The sequence below is a fragment of the Branchiostoma lanceolatum genome, chromosome 8 (genome assembly GCF_035083965.1).
Source record: "Branchiostoma lanceolatum isolate klBraLanc5 chromosome 8, klBraLanc5.hap2, whole genome shotgun sequence".
In the NCBI taxonomy this organism is placed as follows: Eukaryota; Metazoa; Chordata; class Leptocardii; order Amphioxiformes; family Branchiostomatidae; genus Branchiostoma; species Branchiostoma lanceolatum.
The window spans coordinates 4,146,761-4,172,358 of NC_089729.1; the positions used below are offsets into that span (position 1 = coordinate 4,146,761).

At 39.9% G+C, this 25,598-nt stretch overlaps 3 protein-coding genes and 1 pseudogene across 5 annotated transcripts in view; 3 read left to right on the forward strand and 1 right to left on the reverse strand.

Moving 5' to 3' along the window:
- Positions 1 to 562: 562 nt before the first annotated feature.
- LOC136439709 (dehydrogenase/reductase SDR family protein 7-like) lies at positions 563 to 4,936 on the reverse strand. Of its 2 annotated transcripts, none has more exons than XM_066435252.1 (9): positions 4,831 to 4,936; positions 4,057 to 4,217; positions 3,198 to 3,301; positions 2,680 to 2,803; positions 2,142 to 2,237; positions 1,551 to 1,643; positions 1,160 to 1,312; positions 859 to 970; positions 563 to 720 (listed from the first exon to the last, which is right to left on the reverse strand). In XM_066435252.1, exons 2-9 carry the CDS (start codon positions 4,202 to 4,204, stop codon positions 615 to 617), a joined length of 936 nt encoding a protein of 311 aa, XP_066291349.1. In that variant the 5' UTR covers positions 4,205 to 4,217; positions 4,831 to 4,936; the 3' UTR covers positions 563 to 614. The 2 variants fall into 2 exon arrangements, with proteins under 2 accessions (XP_066291349.1, XP_066291350.1); XM_066435253.1 differs by having other exon boundaries at positions 4,771 to 4,884.
- A 141-nt stretch (positions 4,937 to 5,077) lies between these two features.
- LOC136439708 (ubiquitin carboxyl-terminal hydrolase 22-like) lies at positions 5,078 to 20,285 on the forward strand. 2 transcript variants are annotated; one of them, XM_066435250.1, is made up of 14 exons: positions 5,078 to 5,375; positions 6,520 to 6,652; positions 7,055 to 7,162; positions 9,655 to 9,759; positions 10,138 to 10,310; positions 11,517 to 11,664; positions 12,125 to 12,230; positions 12,909 to 13,015; positions 13,650 to 13,716; positions 14,295 to 14,421; positions 14,931 to 15,022; positions 16,482 to 16,553; positions 17,066 to 17,215; positions 17,764 to 20,285. In XM_066435250.1, the coding sequence occupies exons 1-14, from the start codon at positions 5,244 to 5,246 to the stop codon at positions 17,804 to 17,806; spliced, it is 1,563 nt and encodes a 520-aa protein (XP_066291347.1). In that variant the 5' UTR covers positions 5,078 to 5,243; the 3' UTR covers positions 17,807 to 20,285. The 2 variants fall into 2 exon arrangements, with proteins under 2 accessions (XP_066291347.1, XP_066291348.1); XM_066435251.1 differs by having other exon boundaries at positions 13,653 to 13,716.
- Positions 14,108 to 14,226, forward strand: LOC136441023 (5S ribosomal RNA; annotated as a pseudogene).
- A 1,804-nt stretch (positions 20,286 to 22,089) lies between the features above and the next one.
- The window catches only part of LOC136441003 (dynein beta chain, ciliary-like), a 51,734-nt gene continuing 48,225 nt past the window's right edge, over positions 22,090 to 25,598 (forward strand). The window contains exon 1 of the mRNA XM_066437229.1: positions 22,090 to 22,819. Coding sequence (XP_066293326.1) covers positions 22,472 to 22,819 — 348 coding nt within the window. The 5' untranslated portion in view covers positions 22,090 to 22,471. The remainder of the gene's footprint in view (positions 22,820 to 25,598) is intronic.

Consider the following 25,598-nt stretch of genomic DNA (forward strand, 5'->3'; position numbering starts at 1 on the left):
CACACACACAGAGGATGTAATTCTGATTTTATAATTTCATTGGTGCATGCACGCACGCACACACACACACACACACACACACAATACATATAACGTTACACACAATTATATTGCAGAAGTTCAAAAACCATTTCAAGCTGTTGCACATCTTCTGTTTCCATCTGTGTTCATCAATGCATGCTTATTGTTATTGTTACTTCATACTTTGGAGTGAAAAAGAGTGATGACTTTGAAATGATTCATCATAGTCAATTTTTGTGGTAATAAGCATCGTTTTTAAAACGTAATAATTTTTACAGTCTAAACATGCATATTTGTGGCTAATTACTGATAGGTGTTCCAATACGTCATTGCTTACCAACATTTATTTTTAAATGTTACACAAGCTGGCGATTATCTTATAATTCAAGGACAACTTTTATATCAAATCTGACTCTGACTTTGTTGTAGGATTTTGTATGTATTCATCAATGGCCCTGACAGTTGCTATGTGAGAACAATTCAGGGTATCCAGCAGGAAATCCTGCTAGTCTGCATATTTTGAATAAACCATTTATTTGTAATTGTGTATTCTATTGTACCATTCTATTTCTACTGAAACTAAATGTAACCCATCAGCTCTGTTTCTGATGGGAGTAGTTATCCTCTTCTTTCCTTGCTCTGGACCTCATGATGGCAAAGTAGATACTTGGTGCGATGCAGCGTAGTGTTATTGCAGCCCTGCAACATTGGAAGGACAGAGGCACTCTTTTAAACATCATGATGCTGGGATTGTGGTTAGAGTTTGCTGTACAAAATGGAAAATAGTGCAATGAAAAGTCATGTACTAGAGTCTATTTCTTTGTGAGTAGCTTTTACCTGTGGATAAATTTGCCCAGGATGACCTCATTGTCCCCCCTTTCCACAGCTTGAAGAATCTTGTGGGCAACTGTGTCAGGTGCCATGCCACTGGCCGTGGTGGTGTCCATAGCTAAAGAAATATAATATTCAGTAAATAAAAAACTCCTGAAGCAGCATTTTGCTTGCAAAGTTCAAAAGCATACATGTATAGAGGTTTCTCAACATTACTGCAATAGAAGATGTAACTTTTAAGCATAGTGTTTGGATTAAAAAAGAATCAATTGGCTTTACAGAAACTTTCAATGAACATCGGGCATACCTCCATATTGGGATGCATCTGATGTGATGGCATTGACAGAGAGCTGTGTGGTGATGTACCCAGGGCTCACCACTGTCACCTTCACCCCCTTGGAAGCCACCTCAGCCCGCAGGGTGTCTGAATATGCCTGCAAGGCATGCTTAGCTGCAGCGTCTACAGATTAAAAATATAGCCTAGTGTTAGAGATTGATTGTAAAACATATCATAACCTTAGATACTAACACTAACAGAACATCAATATCACAGGGAACAAGAAAAAGAGACACTGTAAATTTTCATAAGACTCCACTACTCTAGCTGTATATACTATTACTACGTACAATGACTTTTTCGGAATGGAGCAATACTTAATAGTCCCATCTCTGGCAAACTGGTAGTTCATTTTACTTACAAGCAGATCTGTATGGGATGGCAAACCTGCCCTGAAGACTGCTGATGTTCACTACATGTCCGCCACCATTCTGTGCCATGTGTTCAATGATACCTACATGAATATAAATATTAGAATGCACTGTGATTCCTGCAAGCAAAGTGAAGAGAGATGTCCACCCATTTTCTACTTCAAGTTTCCTAACGAAGTAAGATGTGAAACAAACATGATAAATATGTGACCTCACTTTCCCTACTTATAGATATGTTTCAATGTTACATGTTCTCATTTCTATCTGAAGAGTAAAGGCATAGTTGATGATGATGATGATCCACTGTATTCTGCAGCTCATGTAGTTGTAGAAACAACCTCTGGATGCATTCAGTCTTTCTTCATTTCTTTCCACTGTGTCTTTTTTCCTGCAAGCTGCCGTAGCTCTCTGAGTTTCTTTGCAGTACAAATGTATTTAGGTTTCCCATTCCTTTGTTTTTGAGGTCTGTTCTCAGGACACTTAGTAGGTTTGTGCAATGTTTTTCTTTCCTGGCAGAGTTACAGCCCACAAAATAAAGGTAAAAGTTTCTGCATGTTTTTATCATAAAAACATCAACATACCTCTGGTCAGAGTGATGGGTCCAAAATAGTTGATATTCATAACTTTTTCATGCACGGCAGTTGTGGTGTCAAGACAGGTGCCTCTGTACGAAACACCTAAACATGGACAATGATGTATCTGATGTTATTTTGTCATTTGGTTATTGGTAATCAACTGTATTTTATGACTTCTTGCTGCCAAGTCACAAATCTGCAGGGAGTAGTAGACCATTATTTCCTGAGGAAGGTAAGATGAGGAGTTCTCGAAAAGTTGGTAGGATAAGTACTTTATCATCATCATCAAGACTTTATAGTTTGTGAAAAAAAAAAGCAGCTTTATTTTCCTATTTATACGAAGGAAAGTTTAACCAATGCATTGACATCCTACAGACCAAATGTGTTAAATTGGTGATGACATAAAGGCATTGAAGAGATGTGTACATGATTATAGGAGAAGTTTCCTGGGCTCTTGAAATGTGCTCAGAACTACAACATATGTCTACATCATTCTGTTTGTTGTAATAGAAATGTCTGATCTGGTCCACAACAACACTTATACCTGCATTGTTGATGAGGATATCCACTCTGCCATGACACTGTACGGCCTGCTGAGCCTTGTCATTCAGGCTGTCCAAGTCCTCCAAGTCAAGGGGTAGTATCACAGGGGAGTAAGTCACATCAGGCTACACATAGGAAAGGTACAAAACTTGGAGTTTAAGTGTCAGAAATCAGGATAAGACTACAGAAATAGTGTTGTCCCTAGACCATAGAGTTTGCTCTAACATGTATTACAAAATATATGCACGTGTAAGAATGATAACCTAACAGTTACATATCCTTTTTTTCTGTACATTGTGCTGGATATTCACAAGTAAATATGGTAACCTGTTATTGTTGGTATCTCCTATGTATACACTTTCTGCCTTATCAAAAAGATTTTCAATTTCTTAGCAGAATTGGGTAGATAGCAAAACATCTTAAGGGTTAGGGTTTACACCTTATAAAGTTACCCCAGGCAATATGAAATTCAGATGTAGGAAAGTGTACATGTTGTAGGATTCAGGACACACTACTTACAACATTTAGGGTCTGCAGTCTTTTACTGGCAGCCTCCAGTTTCTCACTGCTGCGGGATGACAGGATCACTTTTGCCCCAGCTCGGAAAAAAACCTCTGCACAAGCTGAATACAATAATGACAGTGAACAGATAAAATAAATCACTATGTGTGATTACTATTACTAAGAGACAGCATGCAGAATGTAGTATTTCAGAGTCTCAAGCTTTATGTTTTACATCCTGTAGACCACATATGGTCATATGTGTATTTAGCCCCCTAGGCATGATTATGTAATAAAGATTATCATTACTAAGAATATTTAGGAATAGTTTTTATCTTTCTTACCAGGATATGACACTGCATGACATGTTATCATCTTCCAGAGTAGTGGCTTACTTAATAGACAAGGCCTAGGAAAATTAATGTTTCCAATTACAGCCTTGAAAAAATATGGCCTAAGCACCCAGCAACTAATCCTGGCTGAAGTCATAACAACATGCACCTGCACCTTCACTAAGCACACGTTCTCTCATGGTGTCCAAGATAAATCTAACAAAAGTACGGAGTTATCAGCGTGGTAACCACCTTGTGTTCAGATTGCATCTGCTTTACTCTCCAAGCAGAGGTTATGGTCCGGGGGGAGGGGCGGTTGTAGTGGCTGTAGTTTTTTTTAGTAGGGTAGAGTTGTTTTGGCCAGGTAGGAATTCCAGTTCCCTGAGTCTCCCTTCAAGGCTCCAAGGAAGGCAAACGATAGAAATCGCGGCCACTCCTAGCCTCCCCCCCACCAAACCTCTGCTTGTAGAATATAACTGCTTCCCAATGGTTGCTACCTTACTGTCAGGTAAAAATGAGTGGGTTAGGGACCTATAATATCATACCTTCCCCAAGGCCTGAGCTTGCCCCTGTGATGAGGACAACCTTGTCCTGGACTGTTGTCCCATGTGTGGACCTGGCAAACCTAGACAGCATCAGGAGGATGACAACCACTGCCAGAACTCCACCAACTAACAGGTACACAGCCACCATGTTCTGATGTACACTGAGTCATTAATGGAAAGATACACGTTACAACAGTTAGATCAGTGACAAGATTATTAAAGCAGAAATTATACAATGTCCATAATATGCCAATTTCTACTATATGAAACAAAGTTACTTAAATGAAGTAGTTACCAGTCTATGAATATGACACCAAACAATACTTTGTATATATTTCTAGTTGCACAAATACTGAAATAGCCTGTGAGAATATCAACAGGAATTTTCCCACGCGAAATGCTAAGTCAGTTGAGCCATTTGACCAATTCCTTTATTGTCAGGAATATCTAACGTTACGTAGCCTGTCAATAAGACCTTTTTCACTATTGACAGAGAACAGCATGTCAATAGCCATTGCCATAGAGTAAGGAGGTTACATGTATCAACCTCCTTCTACTAAGACAAATGATAGAGATAGATAGACTTAGTAGCCATTGGTGTTTGCAGTCAAATCATTAAATCATGTTCGAATCATAACACTCAACGTTTTTACAGCTTTGGGGCGTATATTTTAAGAGACCCGATCTATCTGGAGACTAACACCCATAAGATACCTGTCAGTAACAGGTATGAAGTCATGAAAAACGTGCAACTACAACTCTTCTCATACCAACCTCAACCGGCGTCTGACAGGTCAGGGGAACAGTATATTTCAGTAGTCGGGTGAACCATCAAATTCAGCTTTTATGAAATAACTTAATAAAGTTAAAACCATGTACGGTAGTAAAATACCTTACAGTATTTATTGTTTCTTGAATATAAAAGGCATGTTGATGAGAAAATACTTCCATAGTATTGGCACTATTAAATTAATCCGATTAATGTCTACCCGAAAAATGGTATTGGTATCGTCTCAATTTGCCCCGGAAGCGGAAGTGATTCACGGTGGCCCGTGTAGTGGAGCTTCCAGGAAGGTGGACAACACAAAGCAACAAATTCTCCGCTACATGGGACATTTCTGGCGACAATTAGACGCCTAAGAAACGAAAGGGTGTCCTCCGGACTTGTAACGAGGCGGTCGGTCGGAATGGGCACCCGCGCCGGCGACTCTTCGTGTCCGCACGTGGTGGCGTTGAAGGAGTCGCGCGGGTTGGACACCTTTCGGATCATCCTCTCCAACTTCGTCTACTGCAGGTCGCCCCGTGCTCGCCGCCTGAAGGTGCGTTACCGTTTCCCGCTGCCTCGCGCACCACGCAGTTTCAATTACCCCAATATAGGAATGCAGGAAATATGACGACGCGAGCGCAGGAAGTTGGGTGCAGTTTGAGGATTGGATTAAATTTTCCCCCAACAAAGAGCGCTCAAAGTGTCAAACGGCAAATGACAGGTGAACAATAGGGCGTGACAATCCCTCGCGCGCTGTTGTTACCGACGGTATATTTTTACTTACAACAAAGGAAGTTCAGGGACAATGAAAAAGTTATTCTAACTGTCCAGGATGGCTGTTCCACAAATGTACATTACGAAGTTTCTTAAAGCATGAATATTAACATTGGTGACAGGTGATTTTTTTTAACAGAAAATTTGAATGTGCGCACCGTCATCCATTAACAGCATGTCTAACATTAGAATAGCCCATCGCTTTGTACAGTTTTGGGCAAGTGTGCAATAGTGGCAAACGATTTTGATGTTGCATGGTTTCAAGGTAACATGATTAAGTTAAAACAGAAGTGGTCAGAAGTCCATCTGCTCTACTGGCATTGCTACTTACTCTACTTTAACTCAAGGCAAGAAAGTTTTGTGTTAACTGCATACCAACTGAATGGTGCAACAGCTTTTGCAAATTGATGAAAATGTGTCGTGAATGGCAGTCATATCTTCAAGAAGAACATACAGGTGATACATTGATGCAGCCAACCAGGTCTATTGTCACAAAAGACCATGATGAGGCCAGGTGAAGCAAGCAGCTGTGAAGTGCATTGTGTGTGTTGATTGGTCATATATTTTTTTGGGGTCAATGTTCAGCAGCACCAAAAATGAAACTGAATAAGGGTTTGTTTTCACTACCTTCTTGAGCTCTGAGCTGAATTTGGTTTGTCAAATTCGAGTCTCATTGGTAAACTATCTGTCGTGTGTCACTGTATGTTGGCTTGTTTGTTCTCTTTCCTTACAGGAAGAAGATGACCATGGTCAAGATAGTTAAGCATCTTTAGTTAAATATGTTTGAGAAATAAAGTATACAGTGTTTATATTTTCATATAGAACTGGAGGATGAACATGTGGAAGCAGAAATGTCCTGTATTAGTAGAAGATAACAGTTTTTTTGGCAGTTTAATCAAGTATTTTGTGTTTTTTCTTCCCAGGCCCAGTCTTGCATATGTCACGACTGTGGAACTACCGCTGACCGGTTGCATTGCTGTCTAGATTGTGTGTACTTTGGTTGTTATGGCAACCAGCACATACAGGAACATGCCAAATCTCATAGACATCACTTAGGTTTGTGTCTACCTTTACTGCTTCATAATCATCAGGAAGAAATCGCTTTCCCTAGTTATAGTTTACTGTATTTGTATTGGAGAATATCTGTGTGTCCTTGCAACATTGAAGAAACTTGCAGCTTTTTTTGAGTATCATGATTCTTCCATACTGCACCTTCTTGTATTTACTGTATAAATACACATACTGCATGGATCCACAAGCATTTGTACATGAAGTACTGCTAGATCATGTATTATTAAATTAATACTACCAGCAATTGTCTGTGCTCATTGAAATGATAGTTTTATTCATATGGAACCCATATCACATGAGCTGCGATATGTAACTGTATGTTATGCAGTTTCTAGCATTGTAGTTTGCCATGTTTTTATGTGATATTTGTGCTATGTTGTTCCACAGCTTTAGACCTTTCCTACGGGGTGCTACTATGTGGGACGTGTGGAGACTATGTTTATGATGAAGATGTCAATAAAGTCTTACATGAGGAGAAGTACAGGGCAACACAAGGTAGTATGACAATAGAATCGTGTTTGTAGACATAAATACACATCAAATAAACATGAAACTAGCAATTGTATGAAAATAGAATCATGTTTGTATACATAGATATATGTATGCATAATTCAAATAAACACAGTCACTTTTATAACACACGATCCTTCATTTTGTCAACAAGCATGAAGTGTGTAATATCCTTAGAATACTCATAGATTGCGCATCCTAGTAGTTATCACTTTGCACTAGGAATTACTGCTGTTTATAAATGTACATGTTTCATAGAGCTTACACTTACAGATATGATTGGTTATCTTATTTATCACTATCACTACCGTAATATGCAGTTTCCTTATTGTACATTTTTATTGTTGTACAAATTCATTTCAGTCTGTTTACACTCTCTATATTATTACAACACAAGCTATGTGCTCATATTCATCACAAATTTTGAACAATTTTCATCCATTTGAATATGATACAGCCACAATTGTAAAAAGCATTTCATCCGGCCTACCACATAAGTGTGGTGCATGTTTCTGCATAATGACATGAGAGTCACTAAGTGAAGACCTGTTGCAATTACGGAATCTAGGCCTTCGTCAAACGCACATGTTATTACCAGCATATTAATGAAGTTATTTCGGGAGATTAGCGCCTGGAGGGTATAAAGTACAGTATGTCTTGCATGCAGGTGTATATGAACCAAATGCATCTATTACAATATGGTTTTACTTAAAGTTTAAGTGCTGTAGGTTTAGAATCCTAAGAGGGTGATGCCAAATGAGCGAAATTACAGTGAGATGAGGTTGTGAATTGCAATAACAAACTGATCCACTCGCATCTCAATATTCATGGGTTGGAAAATTCCCCTGAGTAGACTTGTTGCTGGGATAGAATTTTGATACCCAGCAGACTAGTGAAATGTGTGCTATATCAGTACACTGGCTTGTGTAGAGCTGGAGTGTTAACAGGTGGCATCAGAGTCTCTTGAACGTCAGAATGATTAGATTACCTTTTTTATGGCGTCATGGCCTGACTTAGCAATGGGTAAATTTTCTAAGTGATATTTATATAATGATAATAGCTTTTGCACTAGAGATGGGTGAACATCTTAAGATGATATGATAAACATAAAAGAATTTATATGATTCATTTTAAACATGTATTTGTTACTGTCTATACAGTATATGATATTTTCCCAGCAAGTGATTAGCTAGCATCGTGGTCACTGGTAAGTGGAAACAGGATTGAGATAGCCTATGAGTATGAGTATGAATGATGAGTAATGATATTAATTTTGAATTGGAGATTGTATTTTGTCCCATTGGGCTGAACAAAATGCTTCCCATAAAATTGCTGCATACCAGTTATGAGTGAGAATCACTGTACTGTAGTTACAGATGATATTTGGGACAAATTACATGTGGCCATTGTGCTCAGTGCATGATTGTCACAATCACTGGCAGTCATGCAAGGCATGTAATTAGATGTAGAAATGGAAGGGCCTTGTGCTTAAGTGGAGGAAACCATTTTGTGCCACTTGTTGATGAAATCAACGTCTACCTTTAGTGTGGAGGCTTCCTGATTTAATTTATCTACTAGTAGTGGACAGAATTCTGTGTCATGGTTTATTAGTGCTCGGTAGAAATATTGGTATATCCTCCCTAACATGGTTTTGCCTTGGAATATTTTATTATGTAGTTACCTGTTTTATTAAAGCCGTATATATCAAAACAATCCTAACTTGTTAAGAAACATTAGGCCGTTACTTACATCAGATGTCATATGTGCTGTTATGTTCTGTTGCATGGTTCTTTTGTAAGCACAAAATATGCAACACAGCGCCTTCGCTCAACCCTTTTGTATGTCCTTCAAGATGCCCTGCCATGAATGATATTTCCTCTGAATTTATTGTATGCTGAGACGGATCAAATATAACTGAAGTGTGCTCTTGTTATATCATAGAGCTGGGCGTAATATTAATTTGTGAACCTCCGTCAAAATCTAGATTGAAGACCAAGGTCACGATAGAAGATTTGTACCATTGTTTCCGGCACTGATTTAATTGGATATGTGCAGCCTTTTGAGGAAGCACTGAAGGGATTCTAATATATAATTATAAATGCACAAGTCCCTGATGACCTTGCCATAGACTATCAATACTGTGTAATGATGTGTCATATATTGATGTAGAATATGTATTAGTAATTTTAGCATTCTTGGGGTTGTATTAGGATAATCAATTTTTGCCTTAAATGTTTTCTTTTACAATCATTTTTTTATTTTAAGACTTATGATCAAGCTTTAGGACTCCTGTATTGAAATATTGCATTACATCATCGACAAGATTGTCAACAACCTGGCAAAATCTCTGGCCCTAATGAATGTGATTTCACTTTAATTTGTGACTTTACCCAGCATGTCTGTAGTTGTATTTTCTGTCAAGCTTCCATTGAGTGCTAGAGATTAACAGTGTAAATTGTAAACTGTGTATTTTTCAGGTACTCATGCCAATGGCACAGTGGCGTGGCAGCCATCATCCAATGAGCTCAACCTGCTACAACACAACCCTAAGAGAAGGAAGATCACGCACAACTCTACAATAGGTCACCTTTTTCATTACTCGCTTTCAGTTGACATCAATTTGAAGTGCAAAGTTTTAGCTTATGATACTTGAATGTGTTTCTCTGCTTTTAAACCTGAACAAAAAGAATAAGTGACATGCCAAAGTACAAAATGAAGTTGTTCCCAAATGTATGAGGGTGTGTCAAAAAGTAATGCCACTTGTATCATAGCGGGTTAAATTTTTATAGAATGAGTTGAAATATGTCACAGAGGTAAATGCACCTATCTTATTGTTGACACTGAAATATGTTCAGATTTGTATGAGCGACTGAGTTGATTTGAAGGTCTTACGTAATATCTTGTTTATCATGATTGTTAGTATTCATGTTTATTTTGCACCTGATTTGTCTGTTGTCCAGGTCTGCGCGGCCTGATCAACCTAGGCAATACCTGCTTCATGAACTGCATAGTGCAAGCCCTGATGCACACGCCCTTCCTGCGCGACTTCTTCTTGTCAGACAAACACGAGTGTCTGATGATCCAGAGTCAGAACCACTGTCTTGTCTGTGAGATGTCCAGGCTCTTTCAGGAGGTACGGTCTCAGTTTCAGGAACATGAGCTTATACATTATCAAGGGCTCGAAATTCATTTTTGGAAATAGGTGCACTGGTGTACCTAACCCCAAAAATTAGGTGCACAGAAAGAATATTGGGTGCACCACATAGAATAAAGTTGAATGTCAGCACAACGCTCTTAAGAACTTCAATCAGTAATTATATAATAATTTCTCAAAGAAGTGATACATCAAATTAAGTACAACAAAAGAGTATATTGCTATTTCTGATACTTACATTTCAAGAATATTCTGTATGCTTATTGTACAATGGTGCCTTTACCCCTATATGGCCTACAAAAATATCTAGGTGCACTGGTGCACCCACAGTCAAAAATTAGGTGCACAGCTCCAATTTTTGGTGCACACAGGTGCACATTCACCCACTATTTCGAGCCCTGTACATTATAGTAATATTGCAAATCTTTACACTGTCCCGGTGGTTTCATTTTTGTGATTTTCATGGTGACCTCTCCACTGCACTGGCACCATGAATATGCATTTCCAATGTATTTCTACTGTACTACATAATTCTTTCAACCACAAACAATGCAAAAATTTCCCTTTCCCTCATACTGCAAAATGAAACCACCTCGAACGTAGTCAGAAAGAACTAAGAAGTTTCTTTCATAGATGTAAGATAGTAAAGTGATCCTTCCTGCTCAATGTCACACATAGCAAACATCCAAGGGAAGAGAGTTTACTCGGAAATCTATGGCATGTTGAACGTTTTGGATCCAGAAATATTTCCTGCATCAGGTTCAATTTGCTTATTCCAAATTGAAATTGAAAGTGAAGCCAGGAGCCATCATCAGCTTTATTTGCAGCAATAAAAGACCAGAATACTATTGCTGCAGGTCAATTGGGTAATATTGAACATGATAATGAGTGTCTTTATTGCCAGGGCGTATTATTTTGCTGCTATGGAATGTTAGGAAGACAGCATCTGATGTATGTGGTGCTTTGTAATATGCATGTAGGAAGGATCGCAAAATTTGTGGCAAATAGTGAATAACCATTGATGCTATATTATCTCTCTTAAAGCAGTTCTTTTATGATAACTTCATTTCAGCTTCTTGTATAACCATGTGAGTAGTGCTATATGTTAGCAGTCTCAGCATCTGAGATAGTTTTGTCAGTATTCTTCCCCATTCCTTAACTTGTCTTCCTTTCCCCCCCTCCCAGTTTTACTCAGGTTGTCGCTCCCCCCATGTTCCATTCAAGCTGCTGCACCTGGTGTGGACACATGCACGGCACCTGGCAGGCTATGAACAGCAAGACGCACATGAGTTCTTCATCGCTGCCCTAGATGTTCTACATAGACATTGTAAAGGTAACAGACTTATGATACATTTGATTTATATTTTATAAACCTATGCTGGCCAAACTCCTTGTCGGACTGCATAACTGAACTGTTATATGTGCTTTTAACAATTTCAAACAGAAAACCTGCTTTTAATTGTGTTGGTCTGCTACTATTCCAATGTATCAACTGTTAACCACATCGTCATTGTTGAACAATATTTATACATACTATGATAATAACTTGTTGCACAGTTTTTGATGATTGTAATTTATGTAACTGTTAGCGCAATTCGTTGTTCTACATAGACATTGTAAAGAGACTTAAGATGCATTTTACCATCTTATTTTATTTTGTATTCTCTACTTATATCTCTCCACTTGTTTTCTTTCCTTTCTTCTTTCATCTATACCTAAGTCCATACTTTTCCCTCTCTCTTCTCATGTCCCCTGTCAAAGTTGACCAATTTTGACGAAATTTTCCATTGCAGGTGACACAGACCACACAAACCACCACAACCCCCACCACTGCAACTGCATCATTGACCAGGTCTTCACCGGAGGTCTTCAGTCAGATGTGACATGTCAGGCATGCCTGTAAGTTTTTCCAATACTTTTCCTAACAGCGTATCTTAGTAGTATATCTGTAAGCACCTACCCTTATGATGGTACCATATGGTCACTGTAAATCTTAACGTGTTTGTTATGGTTTTGTTTTCATCAAAATCATTAATCTCCAAGGAGATTTACCAGTTGCAATCGCTTTTGCCCTTTGGATACTGTCATTGCCACTGGTGAATCTGCTTGGAGATTACAAAATCCTGACACCATGAATATGTGTTTCAATGTATTATTAATGTACTGGGTTAGTTTGAAAGTGCTACATGTAGATCAGGACTCCGACCGGTTTTCAAGGGCTGTTCGGGAGGCGATCCAAACCCGCAGACAACGCAGGAGTCAGGAAACAGGGACAGGGGGCATCACTATCTCAAGCCTGTATATGACTGTCCCTTGTCATGTGATAATCAACATCAAGTCACGTGACAAGAGAGCTCCAAGACGAGATCTGACCCTAATACCGGGTTGACGAAGAGACAGAGAGTTCGTCTTAAAAGCTCCCCAGAGCAATCTTTTTTATGTTGTGTGTAAGGCTTAAGTGTTTGTCAAAAATACTGTACGATTGTTTTAACTGCAAACTTAAAATACTGCGAAAACCTTCTATCGCAAAATGGAGTTTCCGACAATGCACATGTACGTGGTATTTCTGTATTACAGAGGTGTATCAACAACAGTGGACCCATTCTGGGACATCTCCCTGGACTTGGGAACCCACTTAGCGCAGGCAGACTCTCAGGATATACTGACTGCAGGGTTTCTGACGGGTATGCAAGAGTTCACCATTGATTTGATTTGATTTGATTTTTGTTATTCGTCTTTAAAAAAGTACAGCCAGGACTACCCAACTAGCTGAAGGGTTAGCCCTGGGAACAGTATTCAAAGTTCAATACAAGCTTTCACAAAGTGCGTCAAACACACACATAGAGGCGAACACTAAACACAAAGTAAAATTACATAGAAGAAACAAAATCAACAAGAACCATCACAAGACTGAAGCGCATATGGAAAAAATGCATGAGACTAAGCTATATATAAATCGTTAACAATTCTTCTGTAATGTTAGGAAGATAGTCTTTTTGTCTTTCATTGATGATGCATAATAGATAAACATGGTCAAGACTTGTATCCATTTCTGTTAGGATTAAGAGAGCAGGAATTTTACAGATAGATAACACAAGTAAATGTTGTGGTAGTCTGCAAGAAAGTCTTAAATTTGTTAGCAGTTGAAAGCTTTGAATGCTTATGGGACACTGCAATGCCAATGGCTTTCTTTAGAGTCATGTATTGTCGTCTAATTAAAAAGATCATACAATTCAAGATCTAGTCCAAGGCTTGGATGCTGTTGTTTACCTGAGTCAGGATCATTGCCATTTATGATTGTTTTTCTCTTGTTGGTAGCAGGTGCTAGTGCCATTACAAATGGTATCTCCTACACATCTACCTCATTGACAGATTGCTTGAAAAGGTAGGATTCGCAGCATAACATGTAATATTGACTGCATGGCATGACGTGGCATTTCTTCTCTTATTATACTGCACATCATGTGTAACTGCTTCCAGTGTATTGTTGTTTTGAAGGGATAATAATTTATAATTTCTATGTCGTTGATGTCTGGTAAATGTTTCTGAGATTCTTCCATTTCTTGCTCTATACTTGCCTTCATTTGAGAAAAAGGCCCAAATAAGAGTCTTACCCAATTTAGATATGTTATATGTTTACTGCAGTACTTGGACGGGAAATAGCCTGGGAACACTGGATGCTGTAGGCATCACTTTTGATTTTTTGTCTAATGCCAAAATGCGACTTTTTTTTTCCAATAGCATTCTATAAGTAGCCCACCAAAACAGCATCTTTTGCCTACGCCCAAATCACGTCGAATACACCCGATCTCGTTCGAACTCTGACGTAAAGCAACGTCGAGTCCGGTCAGTACTTGGACGGGAAATAGCCTGGGAACACCAGATGCTGTAGGCATCACTTTTGATTTTTTGTCTGCAGAATAATGAATGAAAGTTGGACCATGAATACTTGATGTTTTTCAGATTTACTCGGCCTGAGCATCTAGGCTCCAGTGCCAAGATCAAGTGTAGTCATTGCCACAGCTACCAGGAGTCCACTAAGCAGCTTACCATGAAGAAACTACCTGTAGTAGCCTGCTTTCACCTAAAGGTACATTGTTTGTCTATTTATTTATTTATTTCAGTTTTCTTTAAACACGGTAGGCGCACTCAGTGCTAAACACACTGCCTTTCAGGCGTGCCCTGTACAGAACAACATAAACAGACTGAATAACATAACAAGGAAATAACATAAACTAATGAACAAAAAGTATCCTTAAGACTTGGTTCCCCAACTCAACAGGGCTACTATACAGTCCCTACCAGTCCTAATATAATGTTTTGATTCACAACAATCTACAAAAATCAAGTTGTACTGTTACTATTGTGAGAAAGTTATATGGACATCTATGTTGGCTGCATAATAATGAGTTTCTTGTCAATACAGCCCTGTATTTGCCCCTTATTTGTAGTCTTGCATTCAGACCTGAAAAAGGACACAACACAGTATAGAGTAGCCCTGTGTGGTAAATTTTCTTGATGATTTTTATTGCCTGAACCAGCAATAATCAAGGCAAAGTCAAAGACCTTGCCTTACCAACATTACTTTGTTCCCAACAGAGATTTGAACACTCTACAAAGTTCAGACGGAAGATCAGCACATTTGTGTCCTTCCCAGTGGAACTAGACTTGACTCCATTCATGGCCCATAGGTAAGACTGGAGGGACGGTGTCCTTGTCAATCAATCTGCATGACAATAACAGTTATCTTAAAGTGTCAGTGAAATGAAATTTCCTCTATCATTTACATAAAGATATGTCATTTCTGAAAACATCTAATAGATGGAATCTTCAAATTGTTGACTCTACTGTGTGTTTTTTGGTGGGACAAATCAGTAGTGGGTCGTCATGTCGCAGAAAGCACTACTAGCCATACTAGCTAATGGGGGTGGCCTTTCTATTTATGTCACATCCCATTGCTAATTCGAAAAGAGTACACAGTATATGTACAGTTGATTCAAAGATAAGATACTGTAGAACTGATGTTTTCAGAAAATACCAAATTTTTATGTGAATGATAGATGAAGTTTCATTTCACTTGCACTTTAAGTGCCAGCTTGTGAAATATTAGCAACAACATACAGATGAAAGAAAGGGTATAAAAGTCTGTAATTCATCTTCAATGTTGTCACAACAGTTGATGATAGACAAGATATGGCCTGGCATGCTGTAGGCATAATGGTAGTATAAATCAAGGGAGCACACATCATGACACACTGTGCATTTACACCCTCCTAGAAGCAGGACCCCCTATCGCTCGATTCGTTGGCTCGCTCGCGTAGGGGCCCTGCTCTTTAGCCCCGGTAGACACGGTTCTGGCGATGTCGCCACCAAAACAGCTTCAGCCAATCAGAGGGTTTGCTAAACCTCATCTAGAGCAGAAGCGCAAAGGATCCTGGGAAGCTATCAACTAATCAGGTTACGTCTCACATCGTTACTCTAGGTTCAAATCAACCGCCAAATTGTGCCAAATAAGGATAGCTCATTAATTATTCATGAGCAACCGTCAGTAACGTCGCCAGAACCGTGTCTACCTGGGCTAAAGAGCAGGGCCCCTACGTGAGCGAGCCAACGAATCGAGCGATAGGGGTCCTGCTTTAAGAAGGGTGTGCATTTACAAATACATTTAAAAAGGCAGTACATGTGTGTACATGTGTTTTATTATGTATCAAAGTTAAACTACACTTTTCAACATAAGAAATTGGACTTACCCAAATTTTCGACTGATCAAGTCCAGTCTTTAAACCACACCAATTTATTTTCTCGGTTAACGGAATCAAAATTAAAAAAAAATGCTAGATTGGAAAAACAACATGAAAACAGAATCTCAGAGGAATGTTTTTACTTTGGTGCACACCGTATCAGGGAGTGAACAGGGTCAGGTGCAAGTTTTCACACCAGCCTTCTGTTTTCATGATTTTTTTTGCTAAAATTGAAAATAAAAATCTGTTAACCAAGAAATTAAATTGGTGTGGCCTTATCAAGGAATGAGCAATCCACTGCCTCTGTTTGTGTGGATGATTTTCGAGTTTGTATCACAGAAAATCAGAATTTGTTGGAAAACAGCAATGATGTCATACAAAAGAATCTGACGTGTTTGTTGTTCCCCAGACGAAATGGTCTGGACACATTCAGTATATCCCCTGGGGAGATGTGCCCTACACCAGCTAGTAATGAAAACAGGTAAGCAAGACTTTATGACAATCCAACTCATGAAGTTGATTCTTTCATTGCATTTTTATACCTATCTTTTTCTTGCATTTCGAGCATGTTTCTTTTGAAATATGTCTAAAGATGGCTAGTTCAGCTTGAGCTGTTTTCTAGTAGTAACTCAACTAGGAAAGTCATACTGTGATATGTTCCTGTATTTTTCTGATAGGCAGAAGTAGAAAAACTTATTTCGTACTATCATATAGCATTTGTATGCTTAGAAAAAGGAAACATGAAAAAAATTATGATTCACACACCAAGCTTTTCATGTTTTATTCACACAATGCGTTTATGAAGGTTAAACATCCAGGTAAACAATATATAAAGACAATACAAAACTCTATAACTGGATAGAATTCGGAGATTTAATTCCGAGAATTAGATCTTTGAATTTCATCAAGGTGTAGAGTGTGCATTGTCTTCATATATTTACACAATGTTACATCACAATAGTTTAAATTTACAGAAAACTTTTCCGGTTGTAGATATTCCTTGTTTGCTGTTGTAAACCACCGAGGTTCCATAGACTCCGGCCACTACACGTGCTTCATCCGCCAGCACCGCGACCAGTGGTTCCGCTGCGAGGATGACATCATCACTAAGGCCACGGTTGCAGATGTAGTCAATAGTGAAGGGTAAGGATGCATGTCCTGTTCTGTTCTGTTAGACACACCATAAAGACATAAAATGTTGCTGTACAACAGGATGTTTGGTCTTATCTTTAACGGACAGTTTCATGAATGTGGAAAGCAAATTTTTTTTCCAGACTTCATCAATCAATCAACGGTTTATTGTTAAAAACAGGCAGAGACTGGCAGCCATGGGCTGAGTTATGCCTTGTTGTACAAACAGATCACCAATGCATTAAGACAATAATTATTATAACTTCTTCATGACAACCTCATATTTCAAGATTAAGTCGATATAACTTTCATTTGTATGATATGGTATGGTATCTTTTCCAAAGGACAATATGTTTTTATCATACATGTCAACATGGCAAAATGGCTTTTCACCAAATTTGATATCATGTTAATAACATTAGCTTGTAGCACGTGATAAGATTTCCAATACAAGTGATCCAGCATGCTCTTTTCAGGTAATTTAGGTTCCAAAGACGTGTTTGAGTAAAAGTTTGTTGGTACTGTTAAACTGACGGACATGGTGTCTTGTTTGTACCCAGGTACCTTCTGTTCTATCACAAGCAGCTGGTGGAGTATGAGTGACCTATGACCCACTGATGCCAAAGGCTGATGTACCAACAGGAACTGTCCAAAGTCTTTTGCACCATGAACATCTTAAGTTTCTCCTTCTTCGTTTCCTTTCTCTTTTTGTGACCATGTTTTCTTTTTGCGATCCGTGACCAACTTGGGGAAATGTCTATTAGTGCACAGATCTATAGATTTCACAGATCTATGAAATTATTCGAGGCCAGTCGTGAGTTTAAAGATTTAAGAGTTGTATTTAGTATCTAATTACCTTGCTCTGTCTCTTTGCTCTGCTGATTTAAAGAGTCTGACATAGTCCTAGTATTGAAGTGAGTACTGTATTGTTGCACCTCAGATGTGCACGTCATCTTTTTGTGGTGCTGTAATTGTAACATACAAGAACGAGAGAGCTGATCCGCACAATTCCCTACTCTTGTGTTACTATCCTGAAACATTCTTTCCTCTTCTACAGCAGAGGGTCATTTGAAGGGCAATTTTTGAGAAGGTCACAAATGCAATCATGGTACTGGAATTAAGAGCACAGACTTTCCGATTTTTGTTTTGAACCAAACATTGCAGAAACAATGCACAGTTTTTTTTAACACTAACATTATACAGTTGAAACTCTAATAGTGATAGAAAAGATACTTTTAGAAACAGTTATAAACAGTAGTGAAATGATAGAAAATTAGTTTTATGACTCTTGCTGTGGCCTTAGCGTCACAAATCAGGGTTACCAAGGTTACACACAGGAGAGTGATGGAGAATTGTCTGTTCAGGGCCATTTTTGGTGATACCTCAGGGGTGGATCCCTTCTCTGTTTTTCTTAGCCAAGTCTTTGACATTGTTTCTAAAGGTGTTTTTTTCGATGACATATCCAACACTACCAAAGACAACTTGCCAAGTGTGTGTCTGTAGTTGGAGGATTTTCCTGCCTGCCCTTTTTCCAACTTCATCGAACGAACCTTTGTCTAGTTTTGATGTGTAGATTTGTTTCCTTCCACCTGTTTGAAGGTCCGTCTCTTTTCACCTAATTTTTGCTGCCTTTGTAGTTTTCTACCACTCTGCTTCTTTCATTGCAAAAGACAGACATACCCTGAATCTCGTGCCATATCAAGTTTGCAATGTTAGATGTACAAAGAAGGATTAGAAGATACCCTCTGAGAGAGTGTTGCGATGACGTCATGCTACAACCAAATCATCCTATGGATGAGTCACATCTGCGATACGTCTTCAAGGAAGGGCAAAGTCATCAGAGTTGGTTAACAATGTCTGTGATCATGTGTTCAAGAGAGAAGATAATGAAAATGTCTAGCTGCAATGTCTGCTGCCAGTAAGTAACAAAGTGACATGGTGAGCAGCGATTTGGTAGGAGAAAAGAAAGCTTTATGGTTGCAACGTGATGATTGGATAGCTTACAGTGCCAGTGCTTTTGGAACCTTAGTTTAATAGAGAGAGAAAAAATAGTAAAAAAAAAGGCATAAGACTCTCAATAAGGCCCTGAAAAGTAACAAATATGAGAGTCTTTGTGCCAGAAAAAAATGTCATCAGGCTGCTGTGCAACTTGCTGGTAGGCGAGGTTTTAAAAGCACTGGAATGGTGAGTGAATAGAGATAAGATGATGTGAACTGTTTTTCTGATGACATGAAACTATTGACTCGGCTGAAATAAGTTCCCCATGTGTCAGTTACGGCATCCATGTACCTGACGAAAAGTGGAAAATGTTGAATCGAGTGTTAGGCACATGGCTCTGGAGTTGTAGGGCGCTGACTCTTTATCGTTACTTTTGGATCCCAGCAAACCCTCAGAAGGAGTAAATGTTGGGAGAACATTTACATGCTGCTATGACATAATACAAGAATACTGCAGGGATCTATGTACCAGTCAGGCGGGGTAGTGCGTCGGTGCACACAGCACTTTGAGCTACAGATATCAGAAGACATTCAACTGGCAAGCCTTCCTATCCCTCATGTGCATATTGTATTATACATGTTGTTATGTCTTCCACAGGTTGTATAAATCCTTTAGACCATTAATGTCCACAGTGTTGCATCTTATGACTGGAGTACAAGTTCAGAAAGATACGTGAATGAAGAATGAGACTATCAAGTCCTCAGCTTGCCAGTTTATTTTGTATCTTTTTTTTCATACAGAAAAGCTTTTTTTGTACTTTAAGATTACAACTCAATTTGTTTCTTATACTTGCAAATCCTATTTTTGGACCAAACTTACCCTGACTATGTATGAGTTGCATATATGTGTGCATTCCATTGTATCTCTTACATTAGGGATTGTAGAAAGCCTTGCTAGTTGTGCATATGTGACAAACGGCCTATCCTGAACTGTTGTTTGTGTGCGTCCATTGAGATGGCTGAGATACTTACACCAGAATTATTATGTGCAACAGCATTGTAAAAACAAGAGATTCTGCCATATCTTGACTATGAGATGTTTATAGTAGGAAGGTCATTTTGCAATAAACGCATTTCCTTTATCATTCCTGTACCTTGATGTGAGTCAGCACTGTACATGTAGATGGTTGATATTGTCAGATCTGTAAATGGGGGGACTGATTAGATCGTTACCTTATTGTAGTACACTTGAGTCACGAGCTATCGATGAAATGATATGATGAAAAGTATAATCCCGCACCCCTGCAGTTACAGTGCTACGTGCATGGTGGCGCTCTACTGCAGGTAGCCCGTAGCCCGCAACGTGGCGCTTCGCTTACATGATCTGCCATTACATGGCCCCGCACACGTTTATAGCTACATGTATTTCAAAGAACACTTGTCACTTAATGAGAAGTTCAAACAAATGCGAGTTTAAACAGCTATCCACCTTTTAACATAAAATGGCCTTTTTGGGACAAGTTTGTCCAAGTTCTCCTGCGTCCTTGGAAGGGAACGTGAAGCATTTGGTCCCATTTATGGGGGATTTTCAGGCGTCCAAACCCTTGTACGTTAACAAGCCCAGCACACTTATCGAGAGGAGTAGGAGTGCTTGGCCAAATTCTTGGGACCATTACCACGATAGTTGACTCAATGAACCTGTTTTTTTTAAACGCTACATCTTTGTTTTCTATGTCTTTTGAATGGTTTCATGTGTTCTTTGCATCACATCAGTCATTTCTTGTAACGGGCGTCGAAAGGATGTTCATCCCTTTGCCGCGTCGGTATGATGGCGCTTTACACTACTACTTTCCTCGCTTCACTCAGGTGTAAATGAGTACCCAGCTTCGGTTCGGGACGTCCCTCGGATAGGACGTTAAATGGAGGTCCCGTGTTTGAGGAGAGCCACACCTCGAGCACGTTAAAGAACTCACTGCACTTATCGAAAAGAGAAGGGGTCCTTCCCGGTGTGAGTGGTTCAAAACCTACAGTCCTATGGCCGTGCTTGGGGCAATTGTCGTATTGAGGTCGCCCTGAGTTAGCGCCGAACGGCAGCCGCTCCAGACCCTTGCGATCTAGCCCCACCAATTGTCAATTCAGCCCCTGGCTGCGAAGACAGAGTTAGTCGGTCTACCCAATAATGATAATATGTTTGCCTGGGGGCAGTCAAAAATACCACTGACAATTGTTCAGGCTTTTCCTGTTATTGCGCCACTTCGGGGCAAAGCCACCATGACAGATAATCATCGCTTTAGGAAAAGTTTCCCAGCCGAGGATTGGTGTCGTTTACCTGAGTCTAAGACCGGAGCTTATCGACAGGGCTTCGTTACGTTCCAATCGTATGCTATGTCTGCATTGAATATCAGACCCCGTTCATACTAGGCTTTACGTATCCGGATATATCCAGATTCGGATCCGGATATACGCAATGGATATATCCGGATCCACCCCGAATCCGGATATATCCAGATACACGACCCGTAGTATGAACGCAAATGGATATATCCGTGTTTATCCCGAATCCGGATATATCCAGATACGCGAAGCCTAGTATGAACATCTATCTCTGGGATATTTCTGTTACAGCTCTCTTTTTGGTAGTTTTCTCCATTTCGGTAAACTAATGCGGGACTCGTAGCGCGACCGTGCAACCATTAGTCGAGGACACAAAAACAAAACGCCCTCTCCCTCGGTCAGTGGAGGACACCTGTGCCCGCCGGACCTTGTACTTAAATATGGTTCCCCCTGTGTTGCCCCAGTCACGTACTCAGGGCCCCCTACTGCGCCTGTCTCTACTGATCCAAATTAGTCATCTTGAGCCCACTGCGACACACGATCCAACTCCAGGTAACGGCAGGTACACCAAGTAAACGTGACCTAACCACCGTCGTCATGGCGACAGACCTTCAAGCGACACCTCGTTCTATGGTCGGTTGAAGGGAACGATTTACACTAACAAAACCGCTCAGTGAAAGCTAAGTCGCTCGTGTTCTCACAAACAACGGCCGTGCCTTTGTGGCTGGCCATCGCTCCGTGTCAGGTGTCGTACCACGTATTTACAGAAAGTAAGACTAACCCATTGACACGTCCATCCAGGTGAAACCCTAGACAACACTTTGTTTGGGAAACAAAGTAAACAGTGCCGCGGGCGAATAAACTGCTGGACTTTATCATTCTATAAACTATGGCTGACAGGAGAAGGGAGTAAACACCGGAGGAGAAACAGAGAGAGAACAACCCATTCGTAAGGATTAAACGCGAAGATTGGTCAGTAAAACAGGGGAGATTCACCATGGGAGAAGCTGCGGACGGTCGTGTGGAGTTTATCAGTGAGTACGCCCTGAAGACTTTCAAACAGAAGCCGGAAAAGTGGGCAAAATGTTACGGACAGGAAGAGACGAGAATCATGCTTCACGAGTTTTTCGACAAGGCGGAGAACACTCATCTGTTCGTGCTGGCCAACGCCGCCGGGACGCTGAGTGTTACCAACGAGATGCCCACCAGTCTGAAGGGGAAGGCCGTGTACTTCATCAAGAAAAGGAAGGAACCCATCAAGGGGACAGAGAGCCTGAGGACAGACCTGTACATAGGGGACCTGTCCTACTCGCCGCTGGACCAACTCTCGGCATTGGTCGATGACGTAAGTTCCGTTTTCCCTTCTCTGTCCTTAATGATATTAACTTAGTAGCAGTGTTTGGTCATGTTATGATATTTGCTGAATTAAAAGCCCTTTTGTTATGGTTGCACTCATACCTACCCACTCACTACCGTTCTGGTACCTACCCTCAAAATAGACTATAACGATGATTATAACAACGTTGAATCGTTGTTTTTCATACGTAAGATGATACACATGTTTATGACGTTTCTCCAGGAGACAGTTATGTTAGTAAATACGTTTTTCTGTCTTCTCGAATGACACACTGTGCGTCATAAGAAGATGTGTATGTTTAGGGCATGGATTAGACGGTTGACAGGTCTTTCAAAACAACACAAAATATGGCGGTATAACCTGTCACATAATACCATATAAACGGTATTTAGGGACATATAGTAAACATAGAGTACTCAATCTAAACGGTGATGACTACGCATAACTAGCAAGGCTCCAGTTGAACGTGAATCGTTGGTTGTGGACACTTTAATACAATCACACAGGGTATTGAAGAGGTTCGGCAGTTACGTTTGAAAACACCCTAGCTTGTTTACATACATAAGCATGTTATAGGGACCGGGTAGTGAACGTGACTTAAAAATTATGTCTTAAGAATGATTACTTCCTTGTCTAATGTCTTGAACCTATGATGAGCAACGGTGTGCTTTGGGAAAACTGTCAGAAGTCAGTATACACAAGACTACAGTGCAAGCGTGCCTGCCCCTTTATTAGAAGGTCGCCGCTGTTATGCCCCGACACACGTACGCCCACAAAATGGTCGGTGTGCTTTCAGACGGTGTTTGGGGACACCTTTTGTTTCTATGTTGAATCTACAATTAAAGAAAGGTCCAGCGAATAGGTGCAGCGGCTGTAAACCCAACAACCTCAGCCAAGATTCTGTCAACGTCACGTCATACATGACTGGGAGTGGGTGATAAATGTGGTCGACCTTTTCGCTACCTTGGTGGTAAAATAGATGCAGGTTTAACGATGTTTTTTGAAGTTTCATACAATGTCGAAGCGGGCGGAAACTATTTTCGTGTTATAAATGCGAACTTGAACCTCTTAGCTGCCCGTCGGTAGAATAGATATAAATTTAACGATGTTTTTCGACCCGGCGCAGCCTTTTCAATGCTCAGTACGGTCAGCATGGCCAAGAGGCAGGGGCCGGGATGGATACCTGGTTGTTTTTGTTTTGAATCACTGTTACAAAACATGTTTTCCGGTGTCTCATCTGTCGGGATGGCCTCCTTTTAGAGGTGTTTACCGCACAGTCGGCATTGTTCATAATTAGGCCAAATTCTACAATTACAGGTCCCGTGTTGTTTTCGTTCTTTTCCCCTCACCCGCTTGGGGCTAATCATGCACAAAAACATATCTAAGAGCCATTTGATTACCTTTTGGCCAGATGGTACTTTATCATAATTATGTGCACAGAAAGTCAGTTTCCATGATGATAGTTGTGCCTTTTGACGATTTAACACCTGGCCTTCTTATAATGATTTTTGTTTGCCTTTTCCCACACTTTTAATTACATTACATAACAAACAGAGCAGCATACTACAAAGGACATTTACTCACCCAGTATTTACCTAGCACTGAAAGAATAAATGTTTACCTTACTTTCAACCTCAGACAAGTGACCAGTTGTCATGGCTTACGCCTATAGGTGTAAACGTAGCCTAGCAAGTTTGTTATGAACCCAGAAACATATACTATACAAATGGTGCGATATGAATTATCAATAGATTACGATTGACATGTTATAAAACACTAGTCCAAAACAACTCACAGGAGAAAGCTTATCATCGATTATCAAAATGAATGCAACAAACGCCGATTTCAAACCTTGCCCATTTACCAGTTCCGTTCAGCTGGAAAATCGTTAATCGTTGTTTATCTTAAAACAGGTATGTACAAAGAGTGGTCAGAAGAATCATGTTGTTGAACAGAAATAACTAGTGTTGTGTTCGAGCTCTATGGTAGTTTATAAACCAGGGATTGACGGCCAAGCTTAATAAGCACAAACATGATCAAACACTGATAATAAAGCGCCCTGGTCGCGGGGGTTACTTTATAGAGCGTGTTGAACCTTGTGGACAGAAGATTTTGTGGCATTAATAAAATCCTATGTTTGTTTTCGGCCTAGTTTTGCTCCATACAGATAGCTGTGTAGTGTTTGTAGACTACGAAAACACACAAAAATACCGAACTGGATTTTATTTTGATTTTTTCGACGTTTTCGTCTCTTTCGTTCAAGTACATTTACTAGCAATCCAATGACGAAGTTTGATTTTTTTTGGTGGGATTTTGCAAGTCACCGCCAGCCCAACCGTCTTGGGTTTCCTCCTAGCTAAATGTCTTGCCTCTCTCTACGTGTTAAACCCAGGCCGTGTACTTGTCCCTTAACCGGCTCCCCTTACTACACCATTCAAATTTAGAAGAAAAAAGGTCCGGTAAGTTTATGTTACACATAAATAACCACCGCTATTGTTCAACTACTGGCAAACCAAACAAACATCAAGATCAATTTCAGTTATTTGCAACCTTGGCTGTTCTATGATTTCTGCCCACCTCCCGCTGAAATCAAAAACATCCAAGTTACATTTGATAAAGCCAACGGTAGCACCTGTTAATACATCGTTCTCTATACCTTTGAAGTTTTAACAAACAAAGTATCTTCTTATGACTACCACGCAATAGTTTATTCACACACGCGCCTTTGACGTTTACCCACTGGTACCAGGATGGCTATACATAGTGT

Excerpts from the sequence above, each read along its gene's own strand:
- LOC136439708 (XM_066435250.1), top strand. The coding sequence starts at position 5,244 with ATGGGCACCCGCGCCGGCGACTCTTCGTGTCCGCACGTGGTGGCGTTG. Across the intron at positions 15,023-16,481 it reads ACTCCATTCATGGCCCATAG|ACGAAATGGTCTGGACACAT; the intron begins GTAAGACTGGAG and ends GTTGTTCCCCAG. Across the intron at positions 17,216-17,763 it reads GATGTAGTCAATAGTGAAGG|GTACCTTCTGTTCTATCACA; the intron begins GTAAGGATGCAT and ends GTTTGTACCCAG.
- LOC136439709 (XM_066435252.1), bottom strand. The coding sequence starts at position 4,204 with ATGGTGGCTGTGTACCTGTTAGTTGGTGGAGTTCTGGCAGTGGTTGTC. Across the intron at positions 1,313-1,550 it reads CATCCCATACAGATCTGCTT|ACGCTGCAGCTAAGCATGCC; the intron begins GTAAGTAAAATG and ends TTTAATCTGTAG. Across the intron at positions 721-858 it reads CTGGGCAAATTTATCCACAG|GGCTGCAATAACACTACGCT; the intron begins GTAAAAGCTACT and ends CCAATGTTGCAG.